The sequence below is a fragment of the Echinops telfairi genome, unplaced genomic scaffold (assembly GCF_000313985.2).
Source record: "Echinops telfairi isolate 266 unplaced genomic scaffold, ASM31398v2 ScPeMD7_7458;HRSCAF=8496, whole genome shotgun sequence".
In the NCBI taxonomy this organism is placed as follows: Eukaryota; Metazoa; Chordata; class Mammalia; order Afrosoricida; family Tenrecidae; genus Echinops; species Echinops telfairi.
In genome coordinates, this window is record NW_022111358.1 from 37,882,813 (window position 1) to 37,895,284 (window position 12,472).

The window sequence follows — 12,472 nt, forward strand, 5'->3', positions numbered from 1 at the left end:
AGCATCATAGAATGCCAATTTAATAGAAGAAAGTATTCTTGCATTGAGGGAGTACTTGAGTGGAGGCCCAATGACCTTCTGCTATCTTAATACTATACCTATAAATATATGTACATAGATCTATTTCCCCAGCCTCATATATAAATATATTTGCATATGTACATGACTTTATTTAGACCTCTGTAATTGCCCTTTGCCTCATAGCTCTTTCCTCTATTTCCTTTGACTTTCCTCATCCCACTATCATGCTCAGTCTTTATTTGTGATTCAGTAATTCCTCTTGGTTACATTACCCTTCATCACACCCTACCAGGCCTCCTACACCCTCCTCACCACCAATTTGGATCACTTGTTCCATTGTCCCTGGGTTTGTTAACACCACTACCTTTCCCCCACCTCCCCCTCTCCCATGTCCCTCCGGAACTGTCGGTCCCGTTGTTTTCTCCTCCAGATTGTTCATCCAGCCTATCTTATTTAGACAGACCTGTGGAGATAATAACATGCACAAAAAACAAGACAGAGCAATATCAAGCAACAATATACAACAAAACAACAACAACAAACCAGTGACAAAAACAAAACAAAACACAAGAAAGAAAAGCTTATAGTTAGTTCAAGTACTGTTTGTTGCAGCCACTGTTTTTGCTGACCGTCTACTTTACCAATCATGATGCCCTTCTCCAGGGACTTGGTACACCTGATAATATGTGCAAAGTACGTACGAAGAAGTCTCACTGTCAGGCGCATCTGGCTGTACTTCTTTCAGACAGATTGATTCGTTTCTGGCAGTTCAAGGAGCCCTGGTGGTGGTGAGCGACAAGCATTAGACTGCTAACTGCAAGGAGTTAGACGAGGCTGGTTTTTGCTCCTATAAAGCTTTGTAGTCTCAGGAACCCTATATAGGGTCTCTCTGAGTCAAAATCTATTGGCAGTGGGGTTTTTTGTTTGGTCCGACAGTCTGTGGTTTGTTCAATATTCTTTGCCAGCCTCATAATCCAAATGCATCAATTATACTTCAGCCTTCTTTATTCACTGTCCATCTTTCACATGCATACGAATGATTGAAAACATGGTTTGGATTTGGCACACCTTAAATGTCCTCAAACACTCTTCTTTGGATTGGAGGTAGGGCTAGTCAGCTCTTTCCAGTAGGTGTGGCTGTCGAGAGCAGTTTGGGCTGGAGGTGTAGGCTTGGTAGTCCATACTTCTCATGATTTGAAAAATTATGTAATAGTGTATCCAGTGGAAGCAGGTCAAATGATCATAAATGAAGGAAGAGTTACAACACATTTGGGTGGGCAAGGAAAGAAAAATTGAGGAAGATTTTTGAAAAGGGATTTCAGAAGGGCAGGATGAGAACGAACGAGGAGTGGTTCTAGGGGCCTGTGATGAAGGAGGTTGAGGTGCCATGGTGATGCCCTAGTGCCATCAAGCAATGTGTCATAAGCTGTTGATCGTATGGAAGGTAATTTCAGACTCATAGCAGGAGTCAGAGTAGAATGGATTGAGAACTATATGGCAGGTGAAGACATACCATATATACTGGCGTATAAGCCAAGTTTTCCAGCACATTTTAAATGCAGTTTTTGTGGTAACATTAGGTGCCTTGGCTGATATTCGGGTCGGCTTATATTGGAGTATATATGGTAATTCCAGACATGTTTTGGAAATGCATTGCGAAGAAACTGGTTGATTGGTACAGGGCAGCTGCAGTGCATGGAAATGGTGTGTTGTTTTATGCATGCACCCTGTGTAATGCAGAGTTAAATGTTTCAGGTCTCTTTTCTTATTCATCTTCTCTAGAGAAGAATTACTTTTAATATTTAAACTTTTTAAAACATTTATGTATAGTTTCTTTTATGATTGTTTAATCGATTCTGCAAGAAGCCAGAGCCACAGCTTTGTGTGATGTATCAAGTTGCCCCTTGCCAAGTTGTTGTGTGGTTGCTAGGCACTGTGGGGTTGGTTCCTGCTCACGGTGACCCATGAACCACATACGACAAAGCTGTCCTATCCTGCTCCCTCCTCACAGCTGTTTCTAGGGTCCGGCCCATGGTCGCAGCCGCCGGGTCCGTCCATCTCCTCGAGGGACTCTCTTTTTCACTGCCCCTCCCTCCACTTGGCCAAGCGTGATGTCCATCTCCAGGGACTGGCCCAAAGTACTCCCAAGTCCTGAGTTTGAAATGCTGTATCAGCTCAAGCACGTTGGCTGGTGACGTGAGTCTCAAAATATGAGACTATGGCTCCTTTTTTTCTCATTAGCTTTGAACTATTTGGTCATCTGAGATACTGAGCGGGAGTATAAAGCAACTCTTCCAGACTTTTAAAATCATGGAACAACTTAGTCAAAGGAATGCCATGCTGTCAAGATTGCTACCCAAATCCACATTCCTGTTCCCCTGACTTTTGGAAATGGGGTTTTGTCTTCATGCAGCCCACAGTTTGTGAAGGAAATCCTGCTGTGGTTTTGGTGGAAAGTTAGTGACTTTAATTCACTTTTTGAGGGTTAGTTTCCATTTCCTATATCAAGAAGCAGCTCGTCAGAGTCATGGAACGTGCAGTGAAGTCGATTCCATAAAAATAGGTGAGACTCTAGGCTATTTGAGAATGATAGGCTTTACTATTTTCCATCGGAGAGGTGGTTCGCATTTAAACGTGTCTCCATTTTGTCACACTTTTACCTGGCTTTCCATGATGTGTTTCTTAATCGAAGCCTGCCGTATTGGTAGCTTCGCACATGTTGTCGTTGCTGTTAGTGCTGCTGAGTCAGTTCCGACTCACAGCGACCTGTGCACAGCAGGACGGAACACCGCCTGGTGCTGTGTGGGCCTCAGCATTCTCTCCATGTCTGAGCCTACAGTTGCAGCCACTGTGTCAAACCATCTCATCGAGGCCCCTCCTCCTGTTCGTGGCCCCTCCACTCGACCGAGTATGAACTTCTTCTCCACAGACTGGTCTCTCCTGAGAGCATGTTAAAGTAGTAAGACCGGTCTCGCCATCCTAGTTTCCAGAGCATGCCGACTGTTCTTGTTTCAAGATGGACTGGTTGTTCTTTAGTAGTTTCTAAAATGATGCACGCTTTCAGCTCCAGGAGAGTTGTGCTGTGCTATCCGTTTTAAGACTTCATTCTTAGGTGCAAACTGAATCCAAAACACGTGCTAACCTTTTGAAAGCCATTATCTTTTCTGAGCATCTCAGCTTCGTTTTCTCTCTTCCTGAACTTAGGAAACGGCAGAAGGAGAAAAGCTTTAAATATCTGTGATCTTATGATTCTACTTATGATTCCACATTTGCTTGTCAGCCAATCTGTGCCATTTCAGTGACATTTTACTTGTAGTTCAATCAAAATGAATTAGCACGTGAGAAATGCAAATGTTCTCCACTTGGATTTCCATTTTCTTTGCAAGTGGTTGAACACTCGGCAGCGAACAGGAAGGTCAGCAGTTCACATCCAGCAGTCACTCCTCGAGAAACGAGATGTGGCCGTCTGCCCTTTTAGAGAGGGAGACACTGCGGGGCAGGCCTACTCTGCCCGATAGAGGAGCTACAAGTCTGAGCGCAATGGGTTTGGTTTTGGGTTTATTGTAACCTCACTGTTGATGCAACCCATCTAATTAATCATCTTCTCCAAAAAGGGGACAAAAGAAAAATCCTAGCTTTCTATACCCTCATGTCCTGTGACTCCCTAAATTCTGATTTCTGCACTTTTGGTCTTTTAGTAGGGAACAGTACACTGGGCAGCTCCGAACGAGACCACATTCGACGAGTCCAGCCGACAGAGAAGATGGAGAAAATGAGACTTCCAAGAGTTCTGTAAGCGCAGATCTCGCTTTGGTTTGTTTTTTGGTTATTGTTAAAATAATTCCTCAAACTTTTACTTTCATATTGCTAAAGCTCCGAAGCTTACTTAAAAATAGCCTCTTAACCTGGAGGCTTTGGGGAAGACTACCCTCCCGGCCCTGGAGATCTTGGCTCTCAGGTAATTGAAGGGCCCCTTTGGCCTTCGTACCGAGTCTGCCATCAGTCAATCAGAATAACTTTGGGAAAGCTTTGGGTTTTCATGATTGTTTTCCCATTTCTCAGTTTTTCAAAATCTGTATCACGTGATTAGATATCTCGTGACTGTAAAGTTAAGAAGAAATTGGGATCCGTTTGTATTGAGGTAGGGAGAGGGGTCCGCGGGTGAAAAACTGGTAACAGAAACATTTGAGTCCTTCCAGAAGCACTGTGACAGATGGCACTGGTGACACTCAGCAGTGTCCTCTCCTTCTTTAGTGTTTCCTCCCTACTGTTACGGTCTCAGTTTTACCTCCTTAATCTTCTCAGACTGCGTATGTTCATTTGTGTAATTAAGATGGTTTGATGCATGACATCCAAGGTAGATAAACCCTTCAGAAATAGTGACAGGAGTAATGATCCCCTGAGGGTGTGGAAAGGCGGGGGTGGGAAAGAGGGGGGAAGGTGGAACTGATAGCAACAGTCACTGTATGATCCCACTCAAGAGGAATGAATAACAGATTGGTAGGTGAACCGATACACTGGATGGTGTAAGATATGGCAAAATACACACACACACACACACACACACACACTAACAGAGACTCCCGGGGAGTAGGATAGGGGAGGAAGGAGATAAAAGGAGCTAACATCAAAGAGTTCAAGAAGAAAGACTATTTATGAAAATGATGGTGGCAGCAATTGTATAATTATGCTTGATCTAATTGAACTATGGATGGTTATAATACCTGTAAGAGTGCCCAATAAAATGTAAAAAAACCCAAACCCATGTGGAGCACAGTCCTCTGACACACAGGTGTCCTATATGAGTGGACCCAGTGGCAATGGGTTTGATGCTTAGATGAAGGTGAACTGTTTGTCATCAGCTGTTCATGCATCTAATTGCTTACCATGTATTTGGTTTGAGCAAGTGCTAATGAGCATTCCAGTTAGGTTAGTACACAGAATTCTGTTTATTCTACTTTATATGGTCTATCTCTGACTTATCTTGGGTTACATATGCAGTTTAGTTACAAGACAAAACATGTGTCATCCTAACACATATTGATCTAAAACGGACTCACTGCATCTTCTCCAGTGATGGTTTAAAATGTTATGACAAGTTGATATGTAAGGTACCAGGTTTTTAAAAGTTGTAAGCTTATTATCATTCAGTATATTTGCTCAAAATAAAACCAGGCAGGCCCATTTTTTAAAAATCTGAAGTTCTTGTTCACAAATAAACATACGTAAAAAGTGGCAGACCACCAGGAGAAGCAGTAATGAATTTTAACATAGTGGATAAAGAACGAGAGTCAGCGTTGATGAGAGTTTGGAAACTCAGGAAAATGTGTATAGTGTAACATTTTAGTACATTTCTCGTCACTTCAGTAAACTTAAGGGACTTGAAAATAAACAGCTTTTTCTAAAAGCATGACATTCCTGAACCAACAAATTCAATTTCAAAATGGATTTTGTTTGTGCCTGTAAACTAAACTTAAGAATATTTACAGAGATGATACCTTTCTGAGTTTTTAGACCCTTTTAGATCACTATTCATTTTTTTTAACTGTCCTCAGTTAATTACACTTGGCAGTCTGTTTTGATAAATGTTTAATACATTATATGAGGGGGGAAAACCAAACCATGGCATTTTGGTCTTTTAAAAAGTAAAGCATCACCATAATGGTGTTTTCATATTGTGACTCCAAAGCTTATTTCTCTTAATATTCAGTGTGTGAATGAGGAACAATTTAAGAACAAAGAGTTTTCTTGGGCATCAAACACAAAACTAAGTGTCTGGTTAAGGAGAGCAAGTACTGTGTCTTTTCAAGTGACCCTGCTCTTCCCTTACCCCCTCCCCTCCATGCACGGTGGTGCACCACAACGAGACTTTCTGTCCAAGAGCCTAGAGAAGAGTTTGGCTTCATTTTTAGAGTATTCTTTTGATTTAAAAGCTCCTTAGTTTCTGTGTAAATATATTGTGAAGACATCTCACAGCCCCAAGCGAGTGTCGTCAGCAGCCTTTACTCAGAATTGGGAACTGTAGCTCATTTACAACACAATCCTTTCCTCTGAGGGCAATATAAAAGCAAAACACCAACTTCTTTGCCATTAAGTCGATTCTGACTCATAGTGACCCTGCAGAACAGAGTGGAACCAGCCCCGTAGGGGCTCTAAGCTTGTGAATGTTTATGGAAACAGGCTCTTTATACCACCGCCTCTCCCATGGAGCTGTTTGAACCACTGACCTTTGGTTAGCACACACATGCTTAACAACTGCACTACCAAGCTCCTGAGGGCCATGCTACCCATGCCTACCGAATTCTCATTATTCTGAATGATAAATATTTTGTCTAAATTTCTTCCTTTTTCTTCCTCCCTTTCCTCCTTCACCCCTCCCTCCTGCTTTCCTTCTTCCCTTCTCTCTTGTGCATTTGTTTTTCAGGAAGCTCATTTGAAAAAATCTGCACTTTCTTCATTTGACAGTGACCTTGAAGCTCGCCTTAACAGCTGGAATCTTGGGGTAAAAAGTGTATTTGTCTTCGATATGTATTTGTGTACATTGATGTGGCAGATTCACATGGTATTTGACTGGCATCTAAGCAAACTCACTGGTAGCAGTGACTATTATTGGATGTAATGACATCCAGTCAGCGTGACTGGACATTCAGGACTCTGTCAGCACTGTGGGGACAGTTCCAAGACGCAGCCGGTGGTGTTGTCAGTGAACTAAGTCGCTGGTGAAGTGAGAGCTCTCTACATGTAGCAGTTAAAGCACAGTTTAAGAGAGAGGATGTTGAGATACGAAGATGAGTGATTCAGGAAGTAGAGTATTTGGTCAGAATGGAGCAAAGGGAGGACTTGGGCAGCAAGAAAGTCATTTGGGTTAAAAAATCTCCTGGAGACTTCCTGGATGTGCAGCCAGCAGAGAGCAGTTCTCCTGCCCACAGGCTGAAAGACGCGATGCACTGGATGGGTGGAGAGGAGGAGAGGGAGCGGTCCAGGGCAGACACAGGCACGAAGGGTGGTTTGATGCTGTGTGCCAACCGCCATGCCTAGCTATTTGGGATTTAGGTAGGGGATTAGTGGGCAGTGTTGTCAGACTGGGCTGTTGGTGTTTCCAGAGTTCAGTTCAGTTTTGCTTTTATATTTCAGGTAACAATGTGCCCTACAGCAATTTATTTCCCTACATTCCACTTTACATACATGCTATTTAAATGTTTTGAGGACATTAAAAAGGCTTCACTTTTTTGGTATGCTTTCTGAATGACAGAAATGATTTGCATTTTGAAAGAGAACCCACAGCCAGAAGAAGAAAATATCTTTCAAACTCGAAACATCAGGAGAAGTGTTAGCATTTTGTTGTCTACTTTTATATTATGCGGAGCTTTTTCTTGCTTTCCATTCTGTTTGTGCTGTTGCCATGAATCGAGTTTCCTTCCCCCTCCTTGTCTTCTTGCCTTTTCTTTTGGATAAATGTTGACCTTTGTCTCATATCGTTCATTATTTAAGGGATCATGTTACTCACAGGCGATTCTGTTTGTTTTAGAAGCCAATCTATTATTTGGCTCAAAGGTGACCTGTAGAAATAACTTCAATTCCTTCTTCCAGCCTTCGTCAGTCTAGTACGTGTGGCCTTGCTGTAGGCACCTGAGTTTTGTCCTACATTCCTGTCCCATTCTGTCTGGGACCATCTTTGTTGTTCCTGGCAGGAATGATCCGTAGTGCCAGCCAAGCACCTGCAAGCCTCTGGTCTAAGGTTTGAAGAGGCGGTGATTCAAGGCAGCTGTTGGTCCATGGATTCCTTTCTTCTCCAAGCCTTTAGTTTCCTTCATTCCCGTTTGCTTCACACGAGTAGAGTCTGATAGCTGTATCTCAGATGGCCCTTTGCTGGTTTTAATACCCCAGGTGCCGTTCCCTGACTTAGCTGTAGAGCATTGTCTTTGTTATGTCAGTTGAATGAGTCATCTGGTAAGGCTATGGTCATAAGCCTTTCAACTCTGTCAACCAGTCTCCTCAGTGGTGTTTGGACGTGTCTATGAAGCCTCTGTAACCGCTCCCTCATGTGGCTTGTTTATGTGTGTGGACTTACATGCAGCACATCCACCCAGTGGTGGCTTATGTGATGCTGGCAGCGATGCCACCGTTTCTAATACCAGCAGGGGCACTCAAGGTGAACAAGTTTCAGCCAGAGCTTCTAGACTAAGGACAGATCACGAACAGAGACTAAGTCCCCCACTTCTGAGGGCTTAGCCACTAGAACTGCGGGCTAGTAATGGAACACTGCCAGAGAGAGTGCCAGCGCATGCACCCCTCAGGTTGGAAGGCATTCGAGATAGGTCTGGGAAGGGCTTCTACCTCCAAGCAGAGTTGACCTCCCAGCACCTTCATTTGGACAGGTGGCATGACTCAAAATGAGAAAAGATAGCTGTAAAGATCCATGAGTCATCAGAACGTGAAATGTATGAAGTATGAATTGAAGATAATTAGAAATGATCAAACATGAAATGCTAGAAGATTGATACTTGAAGCATTGTGAACTGAACTGGACTGGTAGAGGTCATTTTGAACCAGACGATGATATGGTCTATTATGGCAGGAACGACAGCATTCTTCATCCAGAATAGCATTTCAAACGCTATGCTCAGTGATAGAAGATCTATATGCCCCGTTTGTACAACCATTATTCAGGTTTATGTACCAACCACTCAAGCTGGTGGTGAAGAAATTGAGTCTATCAACTTTTTCCATATGAAATTGATCAAACATGCCATCAAGATGCATTGAAATCATGGGTGTTTTGAATGTAAAAGTTGAAAACAAAGAGGAAGAGCACTTGGAAAATATGGCCTGGCTGATAGAAATGGAGCTGGATCGCGATGATAGATTTTTGCAAGACCAATGACTTCTTCATCACAAATACCATTTAAAAAAAAATACAGAAGGAGCAACTGTAGACACAGACTGCCAGAGAGAGCACACAGGAATCAAACAGACTTTTTTTTTTCCTGTAGGAAGAGATGAGGGAGAAACTCAGTACGTCATCAGGCAAAACAAAGCCAGTGGGTGACTGTGAGACAGATCACCCACTGCTGATATGCAAGTTCAGATGGAAGCTGAAGAAAAAGAAAACAAGTTCTACAAGAACCAAAATACGACCTTGAGTCTATCCCACCTGAATTTAGAGAGCATCTCAAGAACAGATTTGATGCACTGAACACTAATGACGAGCTGTGGGATGACATCGAGATCGTCAGACGTGAAGAAAGGAAGAGGTCATTAAAGAGACAGGAAAGAAAGAAAAGGACCTAAGTGGACGTCACAGACACGCTTGCCTGCGTGGCTAAGATGTGTTTCTTGTCGGCAACACGTTGATGACTCTTGAAATGTTTTAGACCATTCTCCCTGTCTCTGACTGGTGAATTTAAACCACTTAGATTCAGCCAGATTATTGGTAGGGATCAATTTACTGCTGCCATTTTCTTAGGCTCTTTGTGTGCATGTGTGGTATTAACAGGTTTTTGTTATTGTTCCATTTAATTCCTGGTACTGATTTCTTTTAATGAGTGTTCTACATTTTGGTTGGTTTGTGTCTTCTGAGCCTTTTTTACCCCTGCGTCTTTACTTTGGTGAGTGGACTTAATCATTTCGTTGTGGCCACCCTATGGTCTATCTTCCTCTTGCTGAGTTTATATTGCCCCAGCTGCCTCCCCACGTGGAAGTTCTACAGCACACCAGTTACTCCCCTTTTTTGTTTGGTAGTTGTCCTCATTTGCAGACTGAGATCTCTGATTCTGTTTTCAAGTCTGCAGCTTGAGGATTTTTATCTGGACTGCTCTCTGGCTGATGCTGTTCTGTGTCTTCATCTTGGGCTGTTTTCTGATGTCAGTTCCTTGTCCAAGACTTATGTTTATCTGGTTTTTTCTTGTAAGGCTGGTCTGGTTTATATAAATCCCCTAATTTCTTTTTATCTGCGTGTGATATGTGGGCACCCCTGGCTGCCGGGGGATCAAGGCTAAAGTGCATGGATCAGTGGTCCCCGGCTGGGTGGCATGAACCACTGTCCTCTGGTGGGCAGCCTAGAGGGAGCAAGCAGGAGCCTGCGGTTACTGGTCTGACAGTGTGAGCTCCCACACCATGGATCACTGCTGCGTGTAGTTGCTTGGAGGAAGGCAGGGTGCTGTGAGCCTCTTGGCAGCAGCCCTGCCGGTGCGTTCCTGTGAGCCGCAGATTGCCAGCAAGCATGCTGCAGAGGGATGGGTGGTAGGATGGGTGTGAGCCCTCAGTTGTAGGTCTGGGGTCGTTGGAGTGTGCAGGAAGCAGAGGCTCAGAGGAAGGGGGAGCATGGTCCTCCATCTCTGGCATTTTCTCTCCTTACATCCAGTTCATGTGCTGCTCACCTTTCTTCACTCTGGGTTTCTCTGCACAGTTTATCTGTGTCCTGTAGGGGAGTCTGTGACGTGGCCTTGCCGTGCTCCCTACTGGGGAAGGCGGCTTGCTTGGTCTAAAGAAGGCCGCACTTTGTGTGAGCTGGTTGTTAGGGGTCACTGTTGTGGGTCTCCTCATTCACTGTGCTCATTTGGTTCCTTATTCCCATCCGCGCTTGCTCTAGGTCTTCATTCTGCTGCTTTCTCAGTGCCCAGAATCAGCTGCTTCTGTTTCACTTGGTTCTTGGTTCTTTGATGCAGTGGGCTGGCAGGTGCATGAGTCAGGCGCCGGCTTGGGCCCTCTCCACACACTCCTTTATTCTCAAGCCAGCGCTGTCTAGCAGTGTACAGTTCTTCACTGGCATTCAACCACTGCCGACTAGTAGATTCTCATGCCCAGGGACTCTCTAGGGCAGTGCACCATTGCTCCTTAGGGTTTCTGAGACTCTAAATCTTCACGTGAGCAGACAGCCTCGTCTTTCTCCCCCAGAGCAGCTGATACGTTCGAACCTCCAATCTTGAGATTAGAAGCTGAGTGTGGTTAGCAGCCCACAGTGACCTTAGGGGTTTAAAACAAACAAACAAACAAACAAGCACAGAACCTTCCTACTAAGAATGATCTTTAATGAAATCACTACTTTTAGGAAAAGTCACTTGGCGGCCTGTGAGGCTCGTCTGGGACGAGTAGAGCTAGAGAAAGGGAGCCCGTGCACCGATGTTTGTAGTGGGCCTGGATGGCTGTGGTGTCTGTAAGACTGGAAAGGCCCAACATTCCACTCAGAGTGAAGGATGCTTAGCGACCCACTAGACGGTCTGGTTCTGGGAGATGGGAATGCTGGCCCTGGAATACTTATCAACTCTCAGATGGGACAGCCAATTTAGGAGTTTGAGTTTTGTTTTAAACGGGTTGGGTCTGAACAGATGATAAATTAATGGTGGCATTCAGGCCTGGGTGCTTCCCGAGACTCAAGGGCTAGAGGCCCATTTTGGAGTCACACCGCTGGAGGTGGGAGTTGTAGCCTGAGGCTGGAGCAGCGCTCTGGTCTGTGGGGAAGACAGCGCTGGAGGAGGTCAGGCGAGAGAGTCTTGGAATGGCGACAGCTGGCAGCTGAGGAGAGAGAGGGATGAAAGTCCTGGATGTTTCCTCTTCATTCTGGCTGTCTGACAATGCACGAGAAGAGTGCAAGAGAATTGATAAGGAGAGGGATAGTAAGTACAAAACCTCCCCAAACCACACACACACACAAAGCCCATTTTTATGTTCGAAAGCACAGGGGGAAGTCGCCACTGGAGGGAAGTCCTGAGTTACCAGTGTGGGAGAAGAGACCGGGGAGCCCTCAGAAAGACAAACTCCTTTCTCCAAAGAGCAACATCAAAGTGGAAAGAAAAAACCCCAACTCTGTAGCTATCCTTTTAAATTTGCCCTTGCCCTTAGCCATGTGAAGCCTCTATTTTACATTTCTTAGCACACAGAGTTCGTTTCATGATTATTTAGCTGTTCAGAAGATTAAATATTTTATTCATGTAATAAAATTGAAAGAAAACATCTAAAATATTTTGAGGTAATGCCTTAAAACTAGGCCTGCCTGGGGTTTTGTTTCACAGTTTTGTTGTTCAAAGAATGTACTAACAGTGTAAAATAGAAAAGTCTTGCATTTTTATATATTTATAACACAGATGCATTCATTAGGCTGAAGTATATCTCTTGATCATAGTAGAATAATTTAAGTATCTAATGTATTAGAAAGCTTAGATTTTGCTTTGATTGTAACTTTGTATAGGAATGGCCCACTGCCTTTTTCTTTTTCCCTTTTCTCCACTGGAAGATCTGATCATTGAATAGTTAGAATTATTTTTCATGTGTGGTATGAAAAATGTGTTTTTAAAAAATGCTAATAGATTCCTCCCCATTCCCCGCCAGCCAAATATCATCCCATTTTCCTCTAGGGCACCAGTTCTTAATCTGTGGGTCGCAACCCCTTTGGAGGTTGAACGACCCTTTCACAGGGGTTGCCAGATTCATAACAGTAGCAAAATTATAGTTA

At 43.8% G+C, this 12,472-nt stretch overlaps 1 protein-coding gene across 1 annotated transcript in view; it reads left to right on the plus strand.

Annotated features, from left to right (window-relative positions):
• Positions 1 to 12,472, plus strand: part of CEP112 (centrosomal protein 112) — a 462,158-nt gene that overhangs the window by 27,927 nt on the left and 421,759 nt on the right. Inside the window, exons 6-7 of the mRNA XM_045299484.1 lie at positions 3,720 to 3,813; positions 6,446 to 6,523. Of these exons, the coding sequence (XP_045155419.1) occupies positions 3,720 to 3,813; positions 6,446 to 6,523 (172 nt within the window). The remainder of the gene's footprint in view (positions 1 to 3,719; positions 3,814 to 6,445; positions 6,524 to 12,472) is intronic.